Source organism: Saccopteryx leptura, chromosome 2, assembly GCF_036850995.1.
Source record: "Saccopteryx leptura isolate mSacLep1 chromosome 2, mSacLep1_pri_phased_curated, whole genome shotgun sequence".
NCBI classification, from domain to species: Eukaryota; Metazoa; Chordata; class Mammalia; order Chiroptera; family Emballonuridae; genus Saccopteryx; species Saccopteryx leptura.
Genome location: NC_089504.1, coordinates 254,743,899 through 254,766,046, shown reverse-complemented (window position 1 = coordinate 254,766,046; position 22,148 = coordinate 254,743,899). Strand labels below are relative to the sequence as shown.

The 22,148-nt window shown below is 42.1% G+C and overlaps 1 protein-coding gene across 5 annotated transcripts in view; it reads right to left on the bottom strand.

Annotated features, from left to right (window-relative positions):
* The window catches only part of POU2F1 (POU class 2 homeobox 1), a 124,341-nt gene that overhangs the window by 49,718 nt on the left and 52,475 nt on the right, over window positions 1-22,148 (bottom strand). For 3 of the 5 annotated variants that reach the window (XM_066371404.1, XM_066371408.1, XM_066371406.1), the window contains exon 2: window positions 4,989-5,054. In XM_066371404.1, coding sequence (XP_066227501.1) covers window positions 4,989-5,054 — 66 coding nt within the window. Of the gene's footprint in view, window positions 1-4,988; window positions 5,055-6,722; window positions 6,811-8,219; window positions 8,343-22,148 lie in introns of those variants that run through there. The other 2 variants (XM_066371407.1, XM_066371405.1) reach the window with 2 other exon arrangements.

Sequence of the window (22,148 nt, the reverse complement as noted above, 5' to 3'; positions counted from 1 at the left end):
AGAAGCCAGAAAAGAAAACGAAATGGGTTCTCCAAAGAGTTCCAGAAGGAATTCAGCTTTCCAAACCTTGACTACAGGACTTCTGACCTCCAGAACTGGAAGATAATAAAATTTTTGTTGTTTTACCCAGAAATTTCACTACCAGTTATATATCCGAAAAAATTGAAAGAGGAACTGAGATACCTGTACAACAATGTTTACTGCAGCATTATGCACAATAGGTAAAAGGTGTCTGTCAACAGATATATGGATAAACAAAACGTGGTATCTGCATACAATGGAGTATTAAGCAATAACCAGTGTCTGTCAACAGATATATGGATAAACAAAACGTGGTATCTGCATACAATGGAGTATTATTCAGCTATACATGCTACCACATAAATGAACCTTGAAATTATTATGCTAAGTGTAATAGGTCAAATACGAAAGGATAAATACTGTGTGACTCCACTTACATAAAATACCTAGACTAGGTGAATCCACAGACAGGGCAGAGCAGAGGCTGCTGAGGGCTGGGAGGAAGAAGCTCTGGATTTACTGCCTCCCCGGGGAACTCCTCCTTGGCAGCGTCCCTGTCCAAAGAACTGTGCTCTGAGAACCACCACCACTAGTCCCTCTTATCTGGATGGTGTTTTTGTTAAGAAGGTATTATTTTGGAAAAATAATCCAATCTTCCAATTTTCTCCCTCCTGACCATGGATGCCTGGGCTACTCTGGGAAAGGTCATGTGACCTTGTTGGCAAGATAAGCACACACTCCTCTTTCTTCATCTCAGCCTGATAGACACCTGAAACCCATATAATTTTATTAACCAACACCACCCCAATAATCCAATTAAAAATAAATTAAAAAATCTAAGCCTGGCCCTGGCCGGTTGGCTCAGCGGTAGAGCGTCGGCCTAGCGTGCGGAGGACCCGGGTTCGATTCCCGGCCAGGGCACATAGGAGAAGCGCCCATTTGCTTCTCCACCCCTCCGCCGCGCTTTCCTCTCTGTCTCTCTCTTCCCCTCCCGCAGCCAAGGCTCCATTGGAGCAAAGATGGCCCGGGCACTGGGGATGGCTCTGTGGCCTCTGCCTCAGGCGCTAGAGTGGCTCTGGTCGCAACATGGCGACGCCCAGGATGGGCAGAGCATCGCCCCCTGGTGGGCAGAGCGTTGCCCCATGGTGGGCGTGCCGGGTGGATCCCGGTCGGGCGCATGCGGGAGTCTGTCTGTCTCTCCCTGTTTCCAGCTTCAGAAAAATGAAAAAAAAGAAAAAAAAATTAATTAAAAAAAAAAATCTAAGCCTGACCCTCAATGAGCTTATTAATCCTTTTTATCCATTTATTTTAATCAAGTCCTTAAAAGGAATCCTGTCAAAACTTACTCCCTCTACCCAAACCCCAAATCCACTTCCTTCCACCTGAGGAGAGTGATGGAACCGGAGGGAATGGAGGCTCGAGGTCGTGCAAGCACAAGTTACTAACCAGTTCTGAATGTATTTCCCTCAGCTGTGAGATGCCTAACAACAGTGACCTCAGGAGTTAACCATCATGACATGAAGTATAGTGAAGAGGTCAGCCATGCACAGCAAGAATCTAACAAACGGGAAGTGCCGCCATGATCACAGCTGTCATCCCTGCCTTCCCCTCAGCGACTCTGAGGAGAAACGGGAATAATGAAGTGATCTAACATGAATTCTTCCTTAATTTTCCTTCTTCCTACCACCTCAGGTGTCTCTCCTTGTTTAATCTCATCTTCTCCCCAGTTTTAGAAAAAGGGTCTACTTTTATTCATTTCAAAGGTTAACCATCCATTCTGCACTTCTGATCCCAGCCCTTCTGCCCTACCTTGGTCCCAATTAATTGTTTTTCTTTCTTCTCTCTCCTTCTCTCTCGTGTGTCCTTCCACTTGGCCTATGAACACACTTTTCCTCACAGAAATACCACGGTGGCACTTTCTCATACCTCCCCTTGAATTACCCTGCTCGCCCTTAAATTCATCACCTGCATACCTATCTTATCTCTCAGTGCTTTGCTAGTTTTTTTTTTTTTTTTTTAACAGAGACAGAGAGAGAGTCAGAGACAGGGACAGAGAGACGAACGAAGAGAGATGAGAAGCATCAATCATCAGTTTTTCATTGTGATATCTTAGTTGTTCATCGATTTTCTCATATGTGCCTTGACCGCGGGCCTTCAGTAGACCAAATAACCCCTTGCTCAAGCCAGAGACCTTGGGTCCAAGCTGGTGAACTTTGCTCAAACCAGATGAGCCCATGCTCAAACTGGTGACCTCAGGGTCTCGAACCTGGGTCCTCTGCATCCCAGTCTGACGCTCTATCCACTGCGCCACCACCTGGTCAGACAATGTGCTTTGCTAACTCTTTGGGGACCTAGGGGATCTATTTCACTAGTGTCTTCTAATACCAAGTACGAGGTCTCATATATAGGACAAGCACTTACTAAATAAGTAAATTAACAAACCTAAGCTATAGATGCTCTGTGAATATATAAGGGCTACCTGACAAAAGTGCAACTTAAATCGCTCAAGCTGGGGAAAGGCAAAGAAGTAACATAACACAAACTTAAATAATTTCATGGTATTACTCCTTTAAAATATTATAAATCAAAATTACTTTCAAGAAATGTTAAAAATTGTAATCTACACAAAAGTATTCACACTCTTTACCATAAAACAGTCTGCAGGTGTACTTGTTATATTTTTAGATAAAAATCAGTTTGTCATAGCTGAATAAACTGTAACTTTACACCTAACATATCAAACATAGTAATTTAAGATAGAGGCTGGAATGGAAGTGCATTTTGATGTTCCTAAGCTAACGAAGTGCCATCGATGAGAGATACTAAGAACAGTGAGAAACAGACATCCAAGGTATCAGTTCTTCTCAGATGAGCGGAGAGGTCCCGCTCAGAAGGAACTGCGGCCCACGGACAGGAAATGAATCACTACGTGCCCAAGTCAGGACGGCTGGTCATCTCACACTTGATTCAGCTTCTGTGGGTCGCCGCACTGGCAGTAACACTTGTGTAAAAGCAGTAAAGTTCTCCTCTGTTTGGAGGGGAAAAGAAAATCACCACTACCGCTGGTGATGGGAGTAAAAAGCCTAAGAAAGTACCGGTTCTCAGCCAGAGTCAGAGGTTTAGAGACATTAAACAGAAAACAACCTAAATTGATACTGCTCAGCTCTGTGCCACACACACGCAAACAGGGTAAGGAGCTCCCGAGGAAGGCTTAGCACGTGCCCCAGCTGGACACTGCAGTTTTCCTGTAATGCTGTCCACGGGGGAAACCGCGGGCAGGGGGCACAGCCTGGTCCTGCCTGTATTTCCTGGCTGGCTCTGCCTCAATTTCCTATTTCTTGAAATCATAATACTACCTAACTGGGGGGCTGTGGCAGGAACTGAAACTGACATCAGGTAACACACACAGTGCACAGGGCACAGGAGCTGTGGTCACTGTTCCAGGGCAGTCACTGGTAGTCCCTGGTGCTACCAGCACGGGGGGGGGGGGGGTGTCCCAAGGAGTCCAGCGCTGTGCACATTCTCAGTGTTCGCCAACCATTCTGAGTGAGCTTCTCTTCCCTAGAAATGCAGGCTCTCCTCTGAAGGTGTTTGTTAGGCTCTTTCTACCCAAACATCTTAATGGGACCCACAGCCCTGACCTTCTCTGTAAATAAGCCCTGCATGTCGGCTGGGTGGCCAAAGCACCTGTCCTGCTAGGTGCCAGACACCAGTGCTGCACAGGCATGACAGATGGGCCCAAATGGGACAGAGCAGCAGAGAACGCACCCCGCCCCCTCTCGGCAGGTATGCGGCAGTCCCCACGGCTGGCCTCAGGCAGAGTACCTGGACAGACATGTTAATACTCAGGGAACCCAGCAGCTCAGTGTTGCCGAGGAGGCAGAGGTACCTCAGAGACTGAAAGACTAAAAAGTACCCCAGATAGAGAACAGTTTGGAATGAAAGCTGTGTAGGCAGGAAGCTGCTACACTGGTTCAACTCATCTGCTTCAAATTAAAAGGCTGTGCGGTCAGTGGGGGTAAAGACAGTTTCAAAGAGCAACCCTCATTGTCACGGTACCCCGGAGTTGGGAATTTCTTAAGCAGCAGGTCAAAGAGGTGATGCCCTCTGCTAGTGAAAACCTAGCTTAGTTCAGAACTACTTCTCTTTGGGTTTCCCTGCCCATAAGTGCCTGTGTGGCTGAGTGTTTTAACCTCCGCCTTCACCAAGCCTGGGAAGTCCCTGCCCCACCTCCAGCAGGCTGACCTGGGAAACAGCTCCTAAACCGTGCTCTGAGTGGAGAGTGTAGGCATGGGTGTGGGGACGGTCCACCCTTTAGGGACTCAGCTTTCTCCTCCTAGGGCCTCAGTTTTCTCACTTATATAGTAATTTTCTCTTGGTAGGGGCAAATCAAGGGTATTTTTTTAAATCACCAATTAAAAGGATATAGTTATAGAAATAGCTGTGTTTTTAGTTATATATAGACACTACCATACCTTTAATATATCTTAGATAGAATGTGGGCTGGGTAAGATTATTTCATGAACACCTGTGACAAGAGCAGGCATTCACTGAACTGAGGTTAGCGTGTGGCACCGTGTGCACCGTGCTTAACACTCCCTCCTCAGGGCTCACAAAGACCCCTGAAACACCTTGTGTCAATTCACAGCTGAGGAAATGAGGCTCAGAGAGCGGGAGACGGCCCGATGCCACATTGCTAGTATGTGGGTAGTCCGTAATTCATACCCAGAACTAGGGACATGAAGGCCCATGCTCCGGGCCGCTCTGCGGCTTCCCTGACAAACAGCGGCACAGCACCAAGCGTCCACAGGTCTCGGCATCTCGGGCCAGCACGACCCTTTCTGCACACACTGACTTACACTGGATGGCTCTGGTTTCCACCTGCCCAGAGAGTGCCCGTTACCGGAGAGCCTCCTCTCTTATCTACCTAGTGGAATCAGAAAGCTGGGTCTGAGACGGTGTCTTACCAGTGCTGCCATCCCCGCTCTCCACAGACGGTTTACCGTTTTCTGGCGGATTGTTCATTCTCGAGTCTGCAATAAATCAGAAGTGAATGAAGTTTATAAAACTGGAGATGTAGTTAGGGGAGCAAAGCTGCAGCAGAGGACAGGGTTAAGAATACTGACTAATGTTACAGCCCTACAGTTCGAGGAGACAGAGTCGAGGGTAAAACATGGGAAATCACAAGAAAGGTTTGTAAAAGAAATTGAAGATTCCATTAACCCTGAAGTGATTCACAAATAAGTATTTTTTCTAACGAATTTTAAGATTCTTCCAAGAAAGATGGCTGAAATCCAACCTAAAATGTTATAACAGAGTCTGATACGTAAAAGGAGTAAATGCTTCATAATATGAAGCAAAAAATATGTTAAAGATACAAATGTGGGGAAAGCACCTCACAAAGTAAAATGTCATTAACAAATAAAGTTTCTTTTTCCATAAGCTCTTTGTTAATTATGACCAAAGCAATCCATTGATAACCTTGACAACAGACTGGATAATAACTCAATAAAATAATACAAAGCATGTCGAAGAAAAATATCTCCATATTTACTCCCACCCCCAACAAACTAAGCATGTGTTAAAGTGAGGTCCAGTTCACATGTCAACCATAAACCAGTACAAGGAGTTGTACCACAAAGCGTAACAGAAATAATCTAATAATGTCAAGACTGAATCACAACCACACCCACTTACAAATTATACTACCTTGTTATCCCAAATGAACCTGCAGGTACAGTTTGTATCTTGTAGGGTGATTTAATAAAGATTTTCACAGTCAAGTTTTCATCATAAATATTAGATAGCCCAGAAGATATACAACAGACAAGAACAAGTTTTGTTTCTACTCTGTCAAAAGGGCAAAAACTAAATACACACTAAATACATACCTTACTCTACCTCTCCTGCAGACTCAAACTTAGCGTATTTGTAAGTCAAACAAGTTTATAATCAAGCAAGTTCTGCCTTTTCCCCACCAGGCTAAGAACCATATAACTACTATATTATATAACTACTGGTTAAACGGTTAGCTGGGAATAAATATAAAATAAAAAATACTTTATATTTGATTTTTTGACAGAAGAGCACATTTTGTCATCTGCTTAAACACTGAAATAAGAAATCAAAATGATCACTAGAGCCCCAACCATGCTGTGACAGTGGCATTACCCACACGCATAAGGAATGAGGGAGCTTCAGGAGGGAGTCCTTCTCCCATAAATTTCATCATTTATAACCAGAAGCTACAGGACAGCTGTTCTAATACAGTTTAAACTGATGCCTGTCTTATGGGTTTATCCAGTTCTATCAAATCTTTGGTTTCTTCTTCAGAAGTTCACAACGTTCAGATTCTAACGTTTCTGGTCATAAATGAGGCTTGTTTTACAACTTCCTTCCGCCCACTGTCCAGAAACATTTAAATATCATCTAGAAGCATACCAAGGTTTGAAAGAAACAGGTGTACTAAGTTGTAAAAATCAGCTTTCTGAATGACTTAACCAAAGTCTTACAAAAGTCAACAGAGATCACAACAAATGGAATAGAGAAGACCATGATGCACACACTGTTCAATGCTTCCTCTTCAATGGTATTTTACAAGAAAATGGAAAACTAATGAACCAGTTAATACTCATTTAAAAAGATGGTAATTTTATACATAGCATAAAAACAAAGTAGGCATAATTCTTAACAAGCCTAACCTTGTACAAATCATATCCATAAATTCAAGTTTATGTCACAGGTACTCCATGTGAAGCTTGTAAGAATCTTCTATTGAATTGTCAAGAGCTTCAAAGACATTTAACAAAATTACTTGTACAAAATAATAAAAATTCTGATTAACTGTACAACTATGAGAAGACTTTAAGTAATTATATTTAATAACATAATATTAAATAATAGACAATTTCTCATTTTAAAATATAATGCTAAAAGCATTTCAAAAGGCATTTTCCTTGACTTTTGTGAGTTGCCAACTTCGTAAATATAGTATAAGCATAAATAAGTAATTTCGCTTTTGATACTTGAGGCGCTTCCTCTCTTGGCACCTGGTGCAGACTGTTAATGAGTCTACGTGCATCCTGTAAGTTGCTCTTGGACTGAATTCCTGACAGCAGTGTGCTGGTCCAGCTGTTCACTCATTTAACAGTAGTTTTCCCGTACTGTACAGACATTCCCACTGCCTGGGGTTAGGCCGTGCCTTCGATGTGAGAATTCAAACATTTTCAGAGCTGTCCTTTCATTCTGTCCTTGGCAACTGTGAAGGTGACGGGGCAGCATCAACTTTTCAAATGGGAAAAATGACATACAGTGGAAAAAAATCATTTACAAAGGTTTGTAAGATGTCAAAAGTCCTGTAGTTCACACCATCTAACTTTCTAGGTGACCAGAGTAGCTCAAAGAGGTTTCAACAATTTGGCATACAAACAGACAATACTCAACACAAAATATGGCCACCGTGACTCATCATATGTCTAAAAACCAAAGTGTCACCTCAATCTATTTTAAATCTTAGTCACCAAAGACAGTTTATGCATTCAAGCCAGAAAGCCCCCATCCCCAAACGGCTTGTTGTTCTATAGGGAAAACTCTAAAAATAGGCTTTTCAGTACTTAAAAATTGTTTTCTGAAGAAGTTAATTTTTAAAAATAAAAAGGGCTAATATTAGTCAAAATGTGAAAAGTTCCATTTCTGAAACCTGGACATGGACCCACCGCCCGACTGCGGTGTGCAGGGTAGTCAGCCCAGACCGGTGCCTGCGGAAGCAGGTCTGCACTAGGCTCTGCCTTATCTCCACCACGTTCTGGTTTTTATAGAAGACATTTGCACTAAGTATGCAAAACATTTTATTACTCTACATATTCAGGCTCACTTCAGACCCTGTTTCACATCTGTGGTGTCTTTACAACATGAAATACTCTCAGTAGAAATTCCCCAAAAAGCAAAAATGTTCTCCATTCAAGTTGAATTCTAAATCCACATTATTTACTGAAAATATCCCTGAACCAGAAGAGCTCGTGGTAGGGAGGAACCTACTTCAATTCAAGGACCCAGTGCTTTGCAAACGCTCCCTCCCTCCTCCATCCATCTCTCCCCGCCCAGCATGTGCATGTGTGATTAAGGGTTTGGACAGTCACCCCACACCCGCTATTTCCATATTAAAGCTCCTAAGCAAGAACTGCACTGGTGGTACCCACCTAGAATATAGTCACTGCAGTCCAGCATTGCTGTGAGATCTTCTAGGTCCACACAGTCCAAAGCGAGGAAGAAACAGGTGGCGGCGGGGTGGGGTCAGAGGTACTACTCTTTCCATCCACTCTAGGGGGACAGGGTGGGGGGTGGGATGCAGGCGGGAGAGATGTGAACTCCAGTTACACCACAGCCATCTCCAACTGAAGAAGGAAACTTCGGTTGCTCAGAGGAGTTTTAGTCTCCCCTACCAGCTAGGACTGACATTGTCAAGGCAACTGAAGCATGAAAAGTTCCCCTTTTTGTAATAAAATAGAAACAAAGATTGCAGCTGGCAGTTTCCATAATGAAGCTTAATCAGTATGCGCGTGATTAGGGCTTTATGCAAATCTCTCCTCGTTAGCACAGCAGCCAGCACTTTGAAGTCCGGGAACAATTCATTTACAGAATATACTGCAAGCACTCCCTGCATAATTCAAATCATTCCATAAATATTTATCATCCATTTGCATATTAATTGGCAGTGCATGAAGGGAAAAATTATCTCCTGAGCGCCAGCATAATAATCAGGAGGATAAAATGAGATTTCTTCCAATGGCCTGGCTTCTCCGACCTAGCTGAGATAGTGCTGGGGGTGGGGGGAGGGATAGGAGACAGAGTTCTGTTAAAGGGCCACTGAAATGACAGGTACAAATTAGAAACAACTCCACAGACTGAAGCACCTTTAATCTTATTCCTGCTGGCAACAATGACTTCAGTAATAAGAGGATTTGCAAAAACCTTTCTACACAATCCAAATAATCCCAAGGAAACAATTAGCAAGGTAGAAGCAGAACACAGGACTGTCAAGATGGTGCTCGCCCACTGATAGGGAGTTTTCCAAATGTGACAGGTGCCGCTGGGGAAAGTCCTCCTTACAACAGGGCAGGTCTAGATCCAGAAGCAGGACGGGACCTGTAAAATCACCTCCAGAGTGCAAAGTCCTGGGCTGACAGACTGGATTGGGTGATTCTGCAACAAACGGGCAGTCTTCCCCACCGAACTCAATCTAAAGTGGAAGGCAATCTATTACTTACAGTAACAGCCATCAGAAACGGGCCGTGTAATTACTTAGTGTTTCAAGTAAATTCTACTTAACAGATATGAATGTGTGTGTATAAAATCCTATTAAACAATACAATTATTCAATTAAAATTTACAAAGTAAAACATCAACCCCAAACATTTTAGGCATTACAATATGGTAATGATCTGTTGGTATCTGTATACTCTAAAAATAAGAACAGGGAGCCACAAAGAGCTGAAGCACTCTACCCAATGTTACATTAGTAACGCAAAGTCAGGATTTAAAACCAGACTGCTGACAGAACACCTGAGCTCCCGGTTCTTACACATGATGGACAAGCTGCACATTTAGGGACTTGGTAGGCATGGGGGATGGAGAACTGGAATAAGGCAAGACTAAAATAGCTTGTTTTCAGTGTGGTGGTGAGACCAACAATTGGTGACAAGGATTTGTGTTTAAAAGTCAAGCGTGTGCAGATATGCACCAGACTGAGGACAGCTCCCAGGGGTACTATCCCGTTAATAACTGCTTTGATTCAGAACCAATATTCAAGTACACCAAGTGTCTCATTTTTAAAAATGTCACTTTTGCCAATAGTAAGGTTGAAATTGAATTGAACATGCATATGGGGAAATGAGAGACCAGAGTTCTATAAAGGATCTTAAAGATCTCCTTGCAAGTTTCTAACAGCTGGGGACATAGCCAAGCCCCCTCAGCTTTCACACCTGCACAACACTGCTCATGCTTCTGTGTCACAGGCTCACAACGTGCCCGTGACGGAGGGCGTGGGGGAGAAATCAAACACTTCCAATCAGTACCTGCGAGACCTGGGTTCCTTCCCGTCTCAAACCTCGATTTTCTCATCTGTAAAATGACAATGTCTTTCTCATGAGGTGGCTGTCAGGATGAGCATGCTCATGCCTCTCGGGCTGCAGGGCCAACGCAGACACAAAGGCATGAGACAGACATAGGACAGGTTTCAAGAGCACCGGTTTTATTCAATCACAATTCATAAGACTCTATTAAAGTGTGCAAGACTATGGTTTGAAACAGAATACAAAATTCAAATGAGTTTGAAGGAAGACTGTATTGGACTAGTCAAGCTCTGCATGGTGGGAAGAGCGAAGGCGCGAAGACGAATGTGACGAGAACACAACAGATGTCAGTAGGTGTTTTTCTCCCTCCTTGCTGCCTTCACAGAACATCACAGTCACTGCTGGCCCTTAGAGAACACCTCTGCAGCCCACCACTGAGCTCTGTGCAGCACGTGGTGACGCCTCCGCACTGCTGCCCTGCTGTCCCGGAGCTGCGGCCACACAACCACCAACGGCCTACTAAGGGGTGTGTGCCAAAAGCAGCCTCTCATGTAGGCGCAGGGCCTCAGTAGTGGGATGACCTTCTCCTCAGGCCCAGGGTCCTAGGGCTTCCGCATAGCAGGGGGCCTATCCAGAGAAGGCCCCTCCCCTCTACTGCAAAACTCACCATCTTCACTCCAGGAAGGGGGAGAGGCAAAAGGAGAGAGCAGCCCTGGGACACAGCGATCCAAGGTGACAGGAAGCCTCATCCTGTTACAACGGGAAGGGCAAGAGAACGCCCTGTCTGCCACCCCTGAGCCAGGTATGCTGCACGTTCTGGAGGGGAGGCTGAAATTCTATATGGCTGCCCAGGCCTCTGCAGATGGACTGAAAGAGTGACTGCCATCACTCCCCAACCACGGTACAATCAGACCTAAAGGAATGGAGTGGGCAGATAAGCTTTACTCAGTCTCAAATGTTCACTACTTTCGGTCCTCAGTCTGAAACATCAGAGTAAAGCGTGACCTAAAAAGACACTCTTAAAAAATATTCCAGCAAGTTTGTGGGATTGTCAGCCATTCACACTTCAGTATAAATAAATCCAATTCAATTGCTTTCACTTTACATCTAGTTTAGGATTTGATTAAGTGATGCAATGGTTGCTTCCATAAATGCTCTCATAATTGCACTTTACAAAAAGTAAACTGAGGCCTAGGCAGTGCCTCTGAGGTCATTTACTACTACTAAGTGGCATAGAGAGGGGGGTGGGGTAGAGACAGAGGACTGGGATAAAACAAGGAGGTATGAGAGAAAAATTAGTCAACTAAAATATGCTGACACTCTTTGCTTGTGAATAGATCTGTAGTCAGATGGATGGTCAATCAAAAACATCAACTTAAAATAAATACCATAAAATCACTATGTACATCTTAAACATTTCATTTTAATGCAAAGTTCATAAATATACACTCATTCACCAATTTTCTATGTCAGACCAAAACCTTTGCTTTCAGTTTGGACCCACTCATTTTCTTCTTCTTCCTTGGAGAAAAATAATATCCTGAAAACATACTCTAATATTTCCAGTTTCAATTTCTTTCGCTTTGTTTTTCAAGTTTTTGACATCTCAAGGAAAGTTTCAGGACAAAAAGCTACTTCCTTGGTGCAATGCACTCTGATATGTTCTAACACAGTTCTCTTTTTTTATTGCTGTTTTCAACTACTAAATTGACCTTACGCCCCACAGGTTGAAAAACTGCTTTAAAAATAGGAACTTATTGTACTTAAAAGACATGTGAAGCCATCTGAGTGCAGAATCTTTTTCACTCTTTTTATTTTTAGAATTGATCCCTAATATTTTCTAGCTCTCCTATTCAAGTCTAATTCAAAGCATCTTTAGTAATTACTATTTATCAAATCTTTTCAAAGCATTCAAGTTATGTTTCACAAAACATCATCTTTCTTTTCTGTGGCTTAAACAACTATTTAAATGGCTTAATTAAAGTACTCCAACAGAGTTGGGGCCCAAACGAGTCAACGACTCCTGGTTGCACACCTCCCACTAGAACAGGGGTCCCCAAACTACAGCCCCGCGGCCCCCTGGGGCCGTTTATCTGGCCTCCGTCGCACTTTCGGAAAGGGCACCTCTTTCACTGGTGGTCAGTGAGAGGAGCATAATTCCCAATGAAATATTGGTCAGTTTGTTGATTTAAATTTACTTGTTCTTTATTTTAAATATTGTATTTGTTCCCCTCCCCTCTTTTTTTTTTTAACTTTAAAATAAGATATGTGCAGTGTGTATAGGGATTTGTTCATAGTTTTTTTTATAGTCCGGCCCTCCAACGGTCTGAGGGACAGTGAACCAGCCCCCTATGTAAAAAAGTTTGGGGACCCGTGCACTAGAAGAAGCAGACCCGCACAGGCCACTAAGTAGCGAGCACTGCGCACACTGGGGCAGAGACAGTGCGAGGTCAGTCACTGTCATTTGTCACTTATGTGGCAGTTTGCAGAGAGAGCAGTCACACTCAGAGACAGCTAGTATTCAATGGCAAACACTCTGATCCCCTCCCTGACCTGGGGCCCGTTCAGAGCTCACAACTGCTCAATGGAACACGGCATCCAGTAACCATATCCGCATTGCACAGTGGGTCCTGACACCTCGTTGTGAGAGTGTAAACGTTGTATGGCTCAGCAGAAGTTGGAGCCCAACACCACACCTACCATCTCGCCTGTTTCATCATCGTATCTGTACCTCTGTAACTGTCTCTTCTTTCTTCTGGTTCCAAGAGTCTCACTAAGTCACCACCTGCGCACTGACACATTCAACAAGCAGCTACTAAGAGCTGCCAGATGCTGAGACAGGAATGGGGCTGCAACTGCTGAGCCACAGAACACTTACAACTGGAGAGCAGAGAGAAATAGTGGTCACCCAAAGAGGTCATCACAAAGTGTGACAGTCTTCTGGAGCAAACGAACATGTGACTACAGGACTCACCACTGGCCTCTAACTTGTCTCGACATCCTTGGCTACTATGAGAGTTCTTTATTTCCATTTCTTAGATCCATGAAAAACAGGCTTTGTTTTATTTAAAACCACAGGTGGCTTTGATTATACCCCTGCATTTTGGAACAGTTCAGTTTTATTTCTGGTATTGGTAATTTATGTCTTCTCTGACTCTCAGTCTTCATGAATTTATGTAACAATACAAGGGTGACAAGTATCCCAGAGTTCTATGTGAGGTACAAAACTTAAAAACACATTCTTCCATTCAACTAAATAAAATGTTCTTCAAACCAATGGATATTAATATGCCTTAAGAATATTAGCAGTATAGAGACATTTACTCCATAAGTATACATATTTATTCTTAGTCTAAGATATAATACATTTCCTCTCTATTATCAATTCACGAAAAGTCTACCTACCCTACAAAGACACGTTCCAAAGTTAGGGCCTCAGATCTTTACTCTTCTTGTTTCTGTAAAGTAATTATTTGGTACTGTGGGATCCTACAGCAACTATAAAAACCCTCTCTTTTGTTTACAACTTTCTACTTTAAAATAGAAAAGTATAGGAATTTGTCAAGACAGGTCCCATGTACCCTTCACCCAGTTTCCCCCATGGGCTACATGTTATGTAACTACAGTGTTCTTCTAAATTCCAGAAACTGACGTCAGCATAAAGTGTGTGTATAGTTCTATGTCCTTTTCCTATCACCTGAAGATTCATGTAAACATCTCTGCAATCAAAATATAGAACTATTTCATCACAAAGATTCCTTTCCCTCCACTATTACTCAGCCTTGACAAGCACTAAACCTGTCATCCATTTTAATAATTTTGTCATTCTGAGACTGTTATACTAATAGTATAGTATATGACCATCTGGGGTTGGCATGTTTTACTCAGCATAATGTCCTTAAGATTCAATCCAAGTTGCATGTAGCAATAATTTTTTTCTTTTTATTGACCGTATTCCATGATGTGCGGTACCAGTTTGTTCACCACTGACCTACTGAAGGATTCTGGGGTTGTTTCCAGTCTGGGGTCAGCATAATAAAGCTGCTACAAACACCCACGTGTCGGGTGTACACAGGGTCACTGGCTCTACACTGGGCAAGAATCCTGGCAAGCACATCACCAGTGAAGGACTCTCATCTAGAATATGGAGAGCACATTCGTGTCCCTATTTTTATGTGGAAGTAATTTTTATTTTTCTGGGACAAATGCACAGAAATGAGGTTGCTGAGTCACACACTAAGTGTATGCCTAGTTTTTAAAAAAAATTTCCAAATATTTTCCAGAACAGCGGTGGCATTTTACATCCCACAAACAACAGGACAGCTCGTTTCTCCAAAATGACACCAGCATTTGGTGTGGCCGTTGCTTTTTATTCTGCTATTCTCAGGTGTGTAGTGACACCTTGGGTTCCTTAATTTGCATGTCCCTAGGGGCTAGTAACAAGAGCATCTATTTATATGCCTATTTGCTACCATGCATCTTCTTCAGCAACATCTATTCCTTCCTTTTGTATTTTTCTAAAACTCTCTATTTTCTAATGGACTATTTTTGTGTTAGGGCTGAGCTTTAAAAGTTCTTCCTATATTGTAGACAAGCATCCTTTATCAGGTGCGTGCTCTGGAAATAATCTCTGCCAGTGTAAAGCTTGTCTTTCGATTCTCTTAACAGAGTTCTGATCAAGTCTAATGAATTGATTAATTTTATGGACATGGTTTCAGTGTCATGTTTAAAAACTGCTCACCAAGCCCACATCCGGAAGATTGTCGCCTGTGTCTTTACCTAATGTGCAGGGTTTAAATCACTTGTCAAAAAGATTTCCCTTCCTCCGCTGACTTGCTTTTGTTCCTTAGTCACAAGTCAGCTGGCTGTCCCTGTTTGGATCTATTTCTAAGTTTTCTATTCTGTTCTACTGATCAATGTGTCAATCACTCCACCAATACCTTCAGGCTTGATTCCTACAGCTCTATAAGTCTTGAAATGAGAGAGACTGATTCCTCCTACTTCTTTCTTCTTTTTCAAAATCTTGTTCACTATCTAGTTCCCTTGCATTCCCACATTAATTTTAGAACCATATCTATTATAAAGCTTGTGGGGATTTTGGGAGGCACTGCCTTATACCTGTGTATCAGTTTGGGGAGAACGATATTCCTTATGTTGAGGGTTCTAATACCTGGACACAGAGTCTCTCCATTCTCCTTGATTTCTTCCATCAGCAGTGCGCAGTGTTCAGTACACAAGCCCTGAGCATGTCCTGCTAGATTTAAACCTCAGTAGTTCATTTCTTTAGTCATTCCTTTAGGGTAGATCTGCTTGTGATGAACTCTCTTTGTTTCCCTTTATCTAAAAATGTCTCAATTTCCTCTTCATTCCAAAAGGGTATTTTTGCTGGGTATAGAATCAGGATTGTGAGCTCTTTCTGCACTTGCAGAATGGCATGCCAATACCTCCAGCCTCCATGGCTTCTGATGAGAAATCTGCTGCCATGAAATTATTTTCCCCAAAGGCAGGGTGATATTTCTCTTACACTATTTTCCAGATAGTTCCTTAAGGTTAGAAACTCAGCTACTGTTAAGTAAAATCTGCCCTGACATAAGACACTAGAAAATTAATTATAAGTGTAGTATCTCAGGTATGTTGCCATGTTCTATTACAACTACCTCTTCCATGGCACTCCAGAATGTTCTATGTAAGAGACCCTGAGCAAGCAGCCACATCAGTTATGAACTAAGTCACCCAATTACTAGCCTAACCTGCAGGACCTGTGCATGTGACTTACTAGAAATAGGGTCTTTCAGGTGATCAAGCTGGGATGAGGTATGAGGATAGGCCCCCATCCAGTTCCGCTGCTGTCCTTACAAAAGGGGGGAATCTGGACATAGACACACAGAGGGAAGAGGGGGTATCAGGAAGCAGACCACCACAGCCTTCAGAGGGAACCAGCCCTGCCAACAACGTGACCTAGTGTTTCCAGCCTCCACGACCATGAGGCAGTGCAGTTTAAACCACCTGGCTTGTGGTGCACGTTGTGGCAGCCCCAGGACACTGACACACACCTGACCCTAACTTCCCCATGGAAAGATTGTTGCTTGAAAAATTAAGGTTGCTATAAAATTAAGATGAGGCTATAAGCTATTTTTTTAATCAAAACTTAGAAAATGATAATGGTACTATTATAATCTCTTGATTAATGTTTAGTAAATATAAGATTTTTTTCCTGTTACAATAAAAAATAAGTAAGGCTCTTAAATATTTCCATGCCTTTCAAACTAACTACCTTTTAAACAGGCCAGAAAATCATCTTTACTATACACTGTAAGAACAGAGTACTAATAATCCTAGGCTGCCTGAACATAGCTGAAGGAAACATTGGTTTCCGTTTTCTTTTTTCTCATGCTTTAGTCCGTAAATTATATTTCTTAAGAAGTTTAAATTTTATTTTGAAAACTTAAAACACTTTGTGGAGAGATGACTGACATACAGAGCTGTACATATTGACTACACACAGCCTGTCAAATCTGGGGGTGAGTGCACACCCACGAGACCACATCAAGGCCACAAATCACTCATCTCCTCCAAACGCTTCCTTTTGTCACACCCCCTTTGGAATGAAAAAAAAAAAAAAACTTTTCTGTGTGGTAAGAGCACTCAATAGCAAATCTACCCTCTTAGCAAATCTATAGGCACATAATACAGTATTGTTAACTATCGTCTTCTGAAAACATGAAATTTGACCCTTTCAAAATAAAATGACTGCCCCTCTGGCCACATGAGCCAGATGGCAAGCATGGCTGGATTCAGGAGCTAGGACCGCCCGCAGCACTGGTGCTACCAAGAGCCGACCACGAAGGCTGCAGAGGGTTGGCGAGCGGACTGGACAGAAAGCAAGACACAATGCCTTCTTCTCTCTGCCCTACTGCCTGGACTTCCACACTGTACAAGTACACAGTGCCAGCATGTAGGTGGGTATGTCCAGCATGTGCCCCACAGGATAGGAATTCAATGACCATGAGCGGCCAGCTCTGCCCCGCCTCCGGCCATCTTGACTCAGGGGTGCTGAGCCGCTGGACTGGTCAAGCAGCTCTGCAATCTCACCACCATGTCAACAGCATCAATGAGTTTCACATTATCTTTGCAAGCTCCAGTTAGTCAGAATTTATCCAGAAGACAATAAAATCCATCAGTGTATCTCTCCTTTTAGAAGCCCTAACATGACTCCTGCAAACAGAAAGGTACCGAGTAAGCTAATGTACATCACTCCTCGCTTTGAACAAGTATGGATTACAATGCACATACAATTCTGTGCACAGAGCTCCACATCGCTAGGATAAAGCAGCTATGTGACACAAGCCCCCCTAAATGTATAAATATTTTTAGTAGCACATGCCTGCATTCTCTGTGTCCCGCTCTCTTGGCCAGCCAGGTAGTGATTTACTGAAGATTCTAGGGGAAAGGTGAATTTCAGGGGATGAGTCAGGTTTTAAAGCAAAGATTCTCCTGGTTTGGGAAAACTCAGGTATTCTGGGTATTTAAAGATTCTTCTTTATACTCTCAACATTATAATTTCATTTAAGATAATGAGCTTTCCTTTATTCCCAAGCCAGTCAGACCCTTGAAATGTTGTATTAATATTTTAATACTCTTGGTGGTAACTCATCAATATTTTTCATTAAAGGTGTCAACTAAATTTGAAAGGTGTTTTTAAAGTATTTTGGGAAACTAATCAACTATAAAAGTAAAAACATGGAGACAAATGTTTATTTACACAAAATATATACACCTTTGAACTTGCTAGTTCACTCTAGTTTTAAAATGTTTATAATGTAAAAATCTTTTGTAAACACTTTTTAAAAGGGGATATGACTTACACCTTTAAACTACATAATAAAGATGGTGAATATGAATCCTGATGTTACCAGGCATGGCCAACAGTTTTTGCCCCCAGGCCAGATTAGAAAAAAAACTTTTATCACAGCCGGGCTGGGCTGGACAAAATATTAAAATTAAAAAATGTTAAATACAAAAACAATTCGTTTAAGTAAACAAAATTTTATTATGTAATTTGTTTATGAATAAATGTAAATGAGTGAAAACTATTGCACTGGCAAACTCCACCTAAAAGAATATGGGTTTCACATCACCGCTAAACGTCAAACAGTTCATATCGAGTACAGACGAGTACAAAAGTTGTAAATCTTTATAATGGAACTTTTTTAAAAAATAAAGAAGTATCGCGAATCCATTCAACCAATTATCGGAAGTTAACCCTAGATTAGTCACACACAAAATTCTTTTCTGTGTATCTCTATCTTCTTAAATATCTCGATTTCCAATAATCAAAGACACTTCTGCTTCTGAGTAGCTGAGATTTTAAAGTAGCGGAGAATATTAAAAATTTAATCGCGGGCCGTATAAACTCATTACGCGGCCGGATCTGGCCCACAGGCCATATGTTGGTCATGCCTGTGTTAAACCATTACAGAGGAGGATGTGGTCTCTGCACCCCCTCAGTATGTCTCCACATTGCTCAGAGTTTGGGATGGGTGAGCTCAGAGAGGAAATGATTCCACAATCAGGATCAGTTCATCAGTTAGCTTGGAATGGACTGGATTTAGTTAAATTTTAATTCCAAAAATAAACCAGCTTCACAGTTTAGCAATGGATGTTGAAAGCAGAGGGAACTGGATTTAAACTCTAGTTCTTGCATCCTGAGCTCTAGGACCTCCCTCTACACCTGTCTTCCTACCTGTAAAGCAGGTACAGTAATACTCCTGAGGGTCTCCTCAGATACCAAATGTATCTGAAAATTAACCTCAGAGTTAAGTAATAATTGTCACACTGTTGTTAACAGAGAAAATATTGGGTGCAGAATAAATACAATCTTTGTCTTCTCTGCTTCCATGTTAACATTTTAAGTTAAGCAAAAGGAGAATCCATAGGAACTGTCACTATGGTTTGTTTATTCTCTTAGGCACATATTTTATATTTAAGGTACTTAAAAATGGTAGGCATCAAAATACAATGATTCTGATCTAGATTCTGATCACACTTCTGCACTGGCTGGGCTTCCACAGAGCAACCTGACCTCTCTGATCTTCACTGAGGTCGGTTTGTCAAGTGGGGCATTGTAGGCCTTGATATTCTGACAACTAGATTAATCTTATAGAACTATTATTTACAAGCACTTCAATTAAACCACCATACAAGGATCGCTGCTTAAGTTTTATTACCACAACTTTTTCTAAAGAAACCAGAATCAAGTCTAAGTATGAGGGCCCATCATAACTGTGCCCACTGTTGGCTAGAGACAGGCTTCCCAAGTGTCACTTCACCACAGCAACGCACACAAAGTCGAACAGTTCAGAGTTAAAACATGTATATATTTGGTGAGTCATTTTAACAGTCATTCCACAAAATGAAAGGCAATCATAACACCTGGATTTATCAAAGGCTACTAAATTGAGAGCTCGCATTAGCAGAAAATATTTACCAGGTACAGAAAGACTGCATTCTTTCTTTGAACTGACTCACTGAAAACTGAGAGCAGTTTGGTCATTAAAAGGGCAGGAAAGCTCTTCTTTCTTTTCCTGGTTATGAATACAAAAAGAGAAAAAGGCAAGACTGAGTGAGCTGCACAAAACAACCTAGCCCTTTGAAGGGCGATGGTCTCACACACACGGGGACACCGGGCTGACTGCCACCAAGGACCAGAGAGCTGCCCTGTGCAGACCCTGCTCCAGCCTGTTTCCTAACCGACAACACAGGGACCAGCGCTGCCCGTGCTGCAGGAACACGAGGATCCACTAGAAGGTCCTGGGCACATGTAGCAAAGGTGCTATTCTGTCAGGAAGCTGGATACAACTGCCTACTTACCATTGCTTTCTAGAGTATACCACCCCCCCCCCCTCTCTCACACACACACACACCCACACCAATCCAACATGAACCTCCCCTCCAGTTTATAAGTATATACTCAATTTGAATATATGTATTGATAATAGATACAGATAGGCATAGGGTGCTACTACTGTAAGGTATTCTGAGAAAAGGTACAAGGTCACATTTTGTCTTTAGAAAACAAGGAAGGCCAATGCTTAGCACACAGGTGTGGAAATCAGTCACCACCACTAGGTGACTGTCACACCACTTGACATGAGACCCTGTATCCTGACCAGAAGAGTGCACAGCCCTAACAGAGGAAGAGGAGTTGGCACATGTGATGACTTACCTGCCACATACCTGTACTGCACAATTATGTCTGAATTTCTGTCACTAATTAGTACAACGTATAAGTTAGTAAGCAGACTGAATAGTATAAACTAATTAATGAAAACTACCTATGCTGTATATTACTGTAACTCAGTGCTCATGGAAGTAGCCCATATAATTTTTTCCTATATATTTATGATGTTCCTAATTATTTAATGACACTCTGAATCAAGAACTTAAGCTCAATAGCACAAACAAAATCCAAATGTGTACATAGTTCAAACTGCCTTTTTAAAAAGGAGTTATTTTTGTGAGAGAAGAGGATCATAACAGCTTATAATACATAAAAGAGCAACAAAAGGTTCAGCCACAATTCTCCAAGAATGCGCAAATATATATTAGGACATTTTATTCCATTATACAACTGAAAAGAAACTAAATCATTTCTCTTTTGGAAAAAAATGTCTAATTTGTATGTACTTTAAGTTATTTAAAATTTTTTTTATCATTACATTATAAGAGGATGTATACCTCAAGACAAAATAAAAACACCTTGAGACAAATAAGTACACAAAACAGATATAAACTTCAGTACCAGCCCCCAAACCCCCCCAGAGCAGAAACTGGAACAAATAAGGAAAAGCTGCCCACCCTTTCCCATTTAGACCATTATGATGGTTACAATGATAAGTTCTTTCTGGCTGCCCATTGGCCCATCTACAGACATTTTAATCTTCTGAAATCTCCCCAATTTAAAGTGGATGCAAGTAAGCTAGGTGTGGTCCTTATAACCAGGGGTCCCCAAACTACGGCCCGCGGGCCGCATGCAGCCCCCTGAGGCCATTTATCCGGCCCCCGCTGCACTTCCAGAAGGAGCACCTCTTTCATTGGTGGTCAGGGAGAGGAGCATAGTTCCCATTGAAATACTGGTCAGTTTGTTGATTTAAATTTACTTGTTCTTTATTTTAAATATTGTATTTGTTCCTGTTTTGTTTGTTTTTTTACTTTAAAATAAGATATGTGCAGTGTGCATAGGGATTTGTTCATAGTTTTTTTTTTATATTCCGGCCCTCCAATGATCTGCGAGACAGTGAACTGGCCCCCTGTGTAAAAAGTTTGGGGACCCCTGCTTATAACAGTAATCCTGCTACACCCCTCTGGGTGTCCACAGGACACGCACAGCTGGTAGGTCGTGCTGGATTCCAACTGGCTGAGAAAGTTTCAATATTCATTGAGTGAATAACAACTATTCTTAGTAAAGAATAAAAAAAATTTTTTTTCCCCATCTTTGCTTGAAACATCAAGTACAATAACGCAAACTATTTTCCTCTTCCCAAAAGTGGCTTTCTGTCTAGCAGCAGCAGTAATGAGTCTGTGAAAAGTCACAAGATGCCAATTACCAAATGGTATTGATTCTTTTACTAAAGGTACACAGTATTTTAAGAGAGCATTTCCTGTGGGTCACTTAATGTTATAACCAACATATATATAGAGAGAAACAATATAAAGTCTAATCTAAACAGTAGTAATACCAAGCATCTCTTCCTTAAATAAATTGAATATGAACTTCTGTTGGTTTTATTAAAAGGTAATGTGTTTGTAGCAGTGATTCTCAAAGGGCAGCACCTGGGTCTGCATCACCAACGTCACCTGGGAACTGAATAAACCCTTGGGTCTACTCCAAACCTGCCAAATCAGACACTTTGGGTGGGAAGCCCCACAGTCTGTTTCCACAAACCCTGCCGAAGATTCTGACGCATGCTACTGTTTGAGATCCATGGTTGTAGGCGTCCCCAAACTACGGCCCCACGGGCCGCAATGCGGCCCCCTGAGGCCATTTATCCAGCCCTC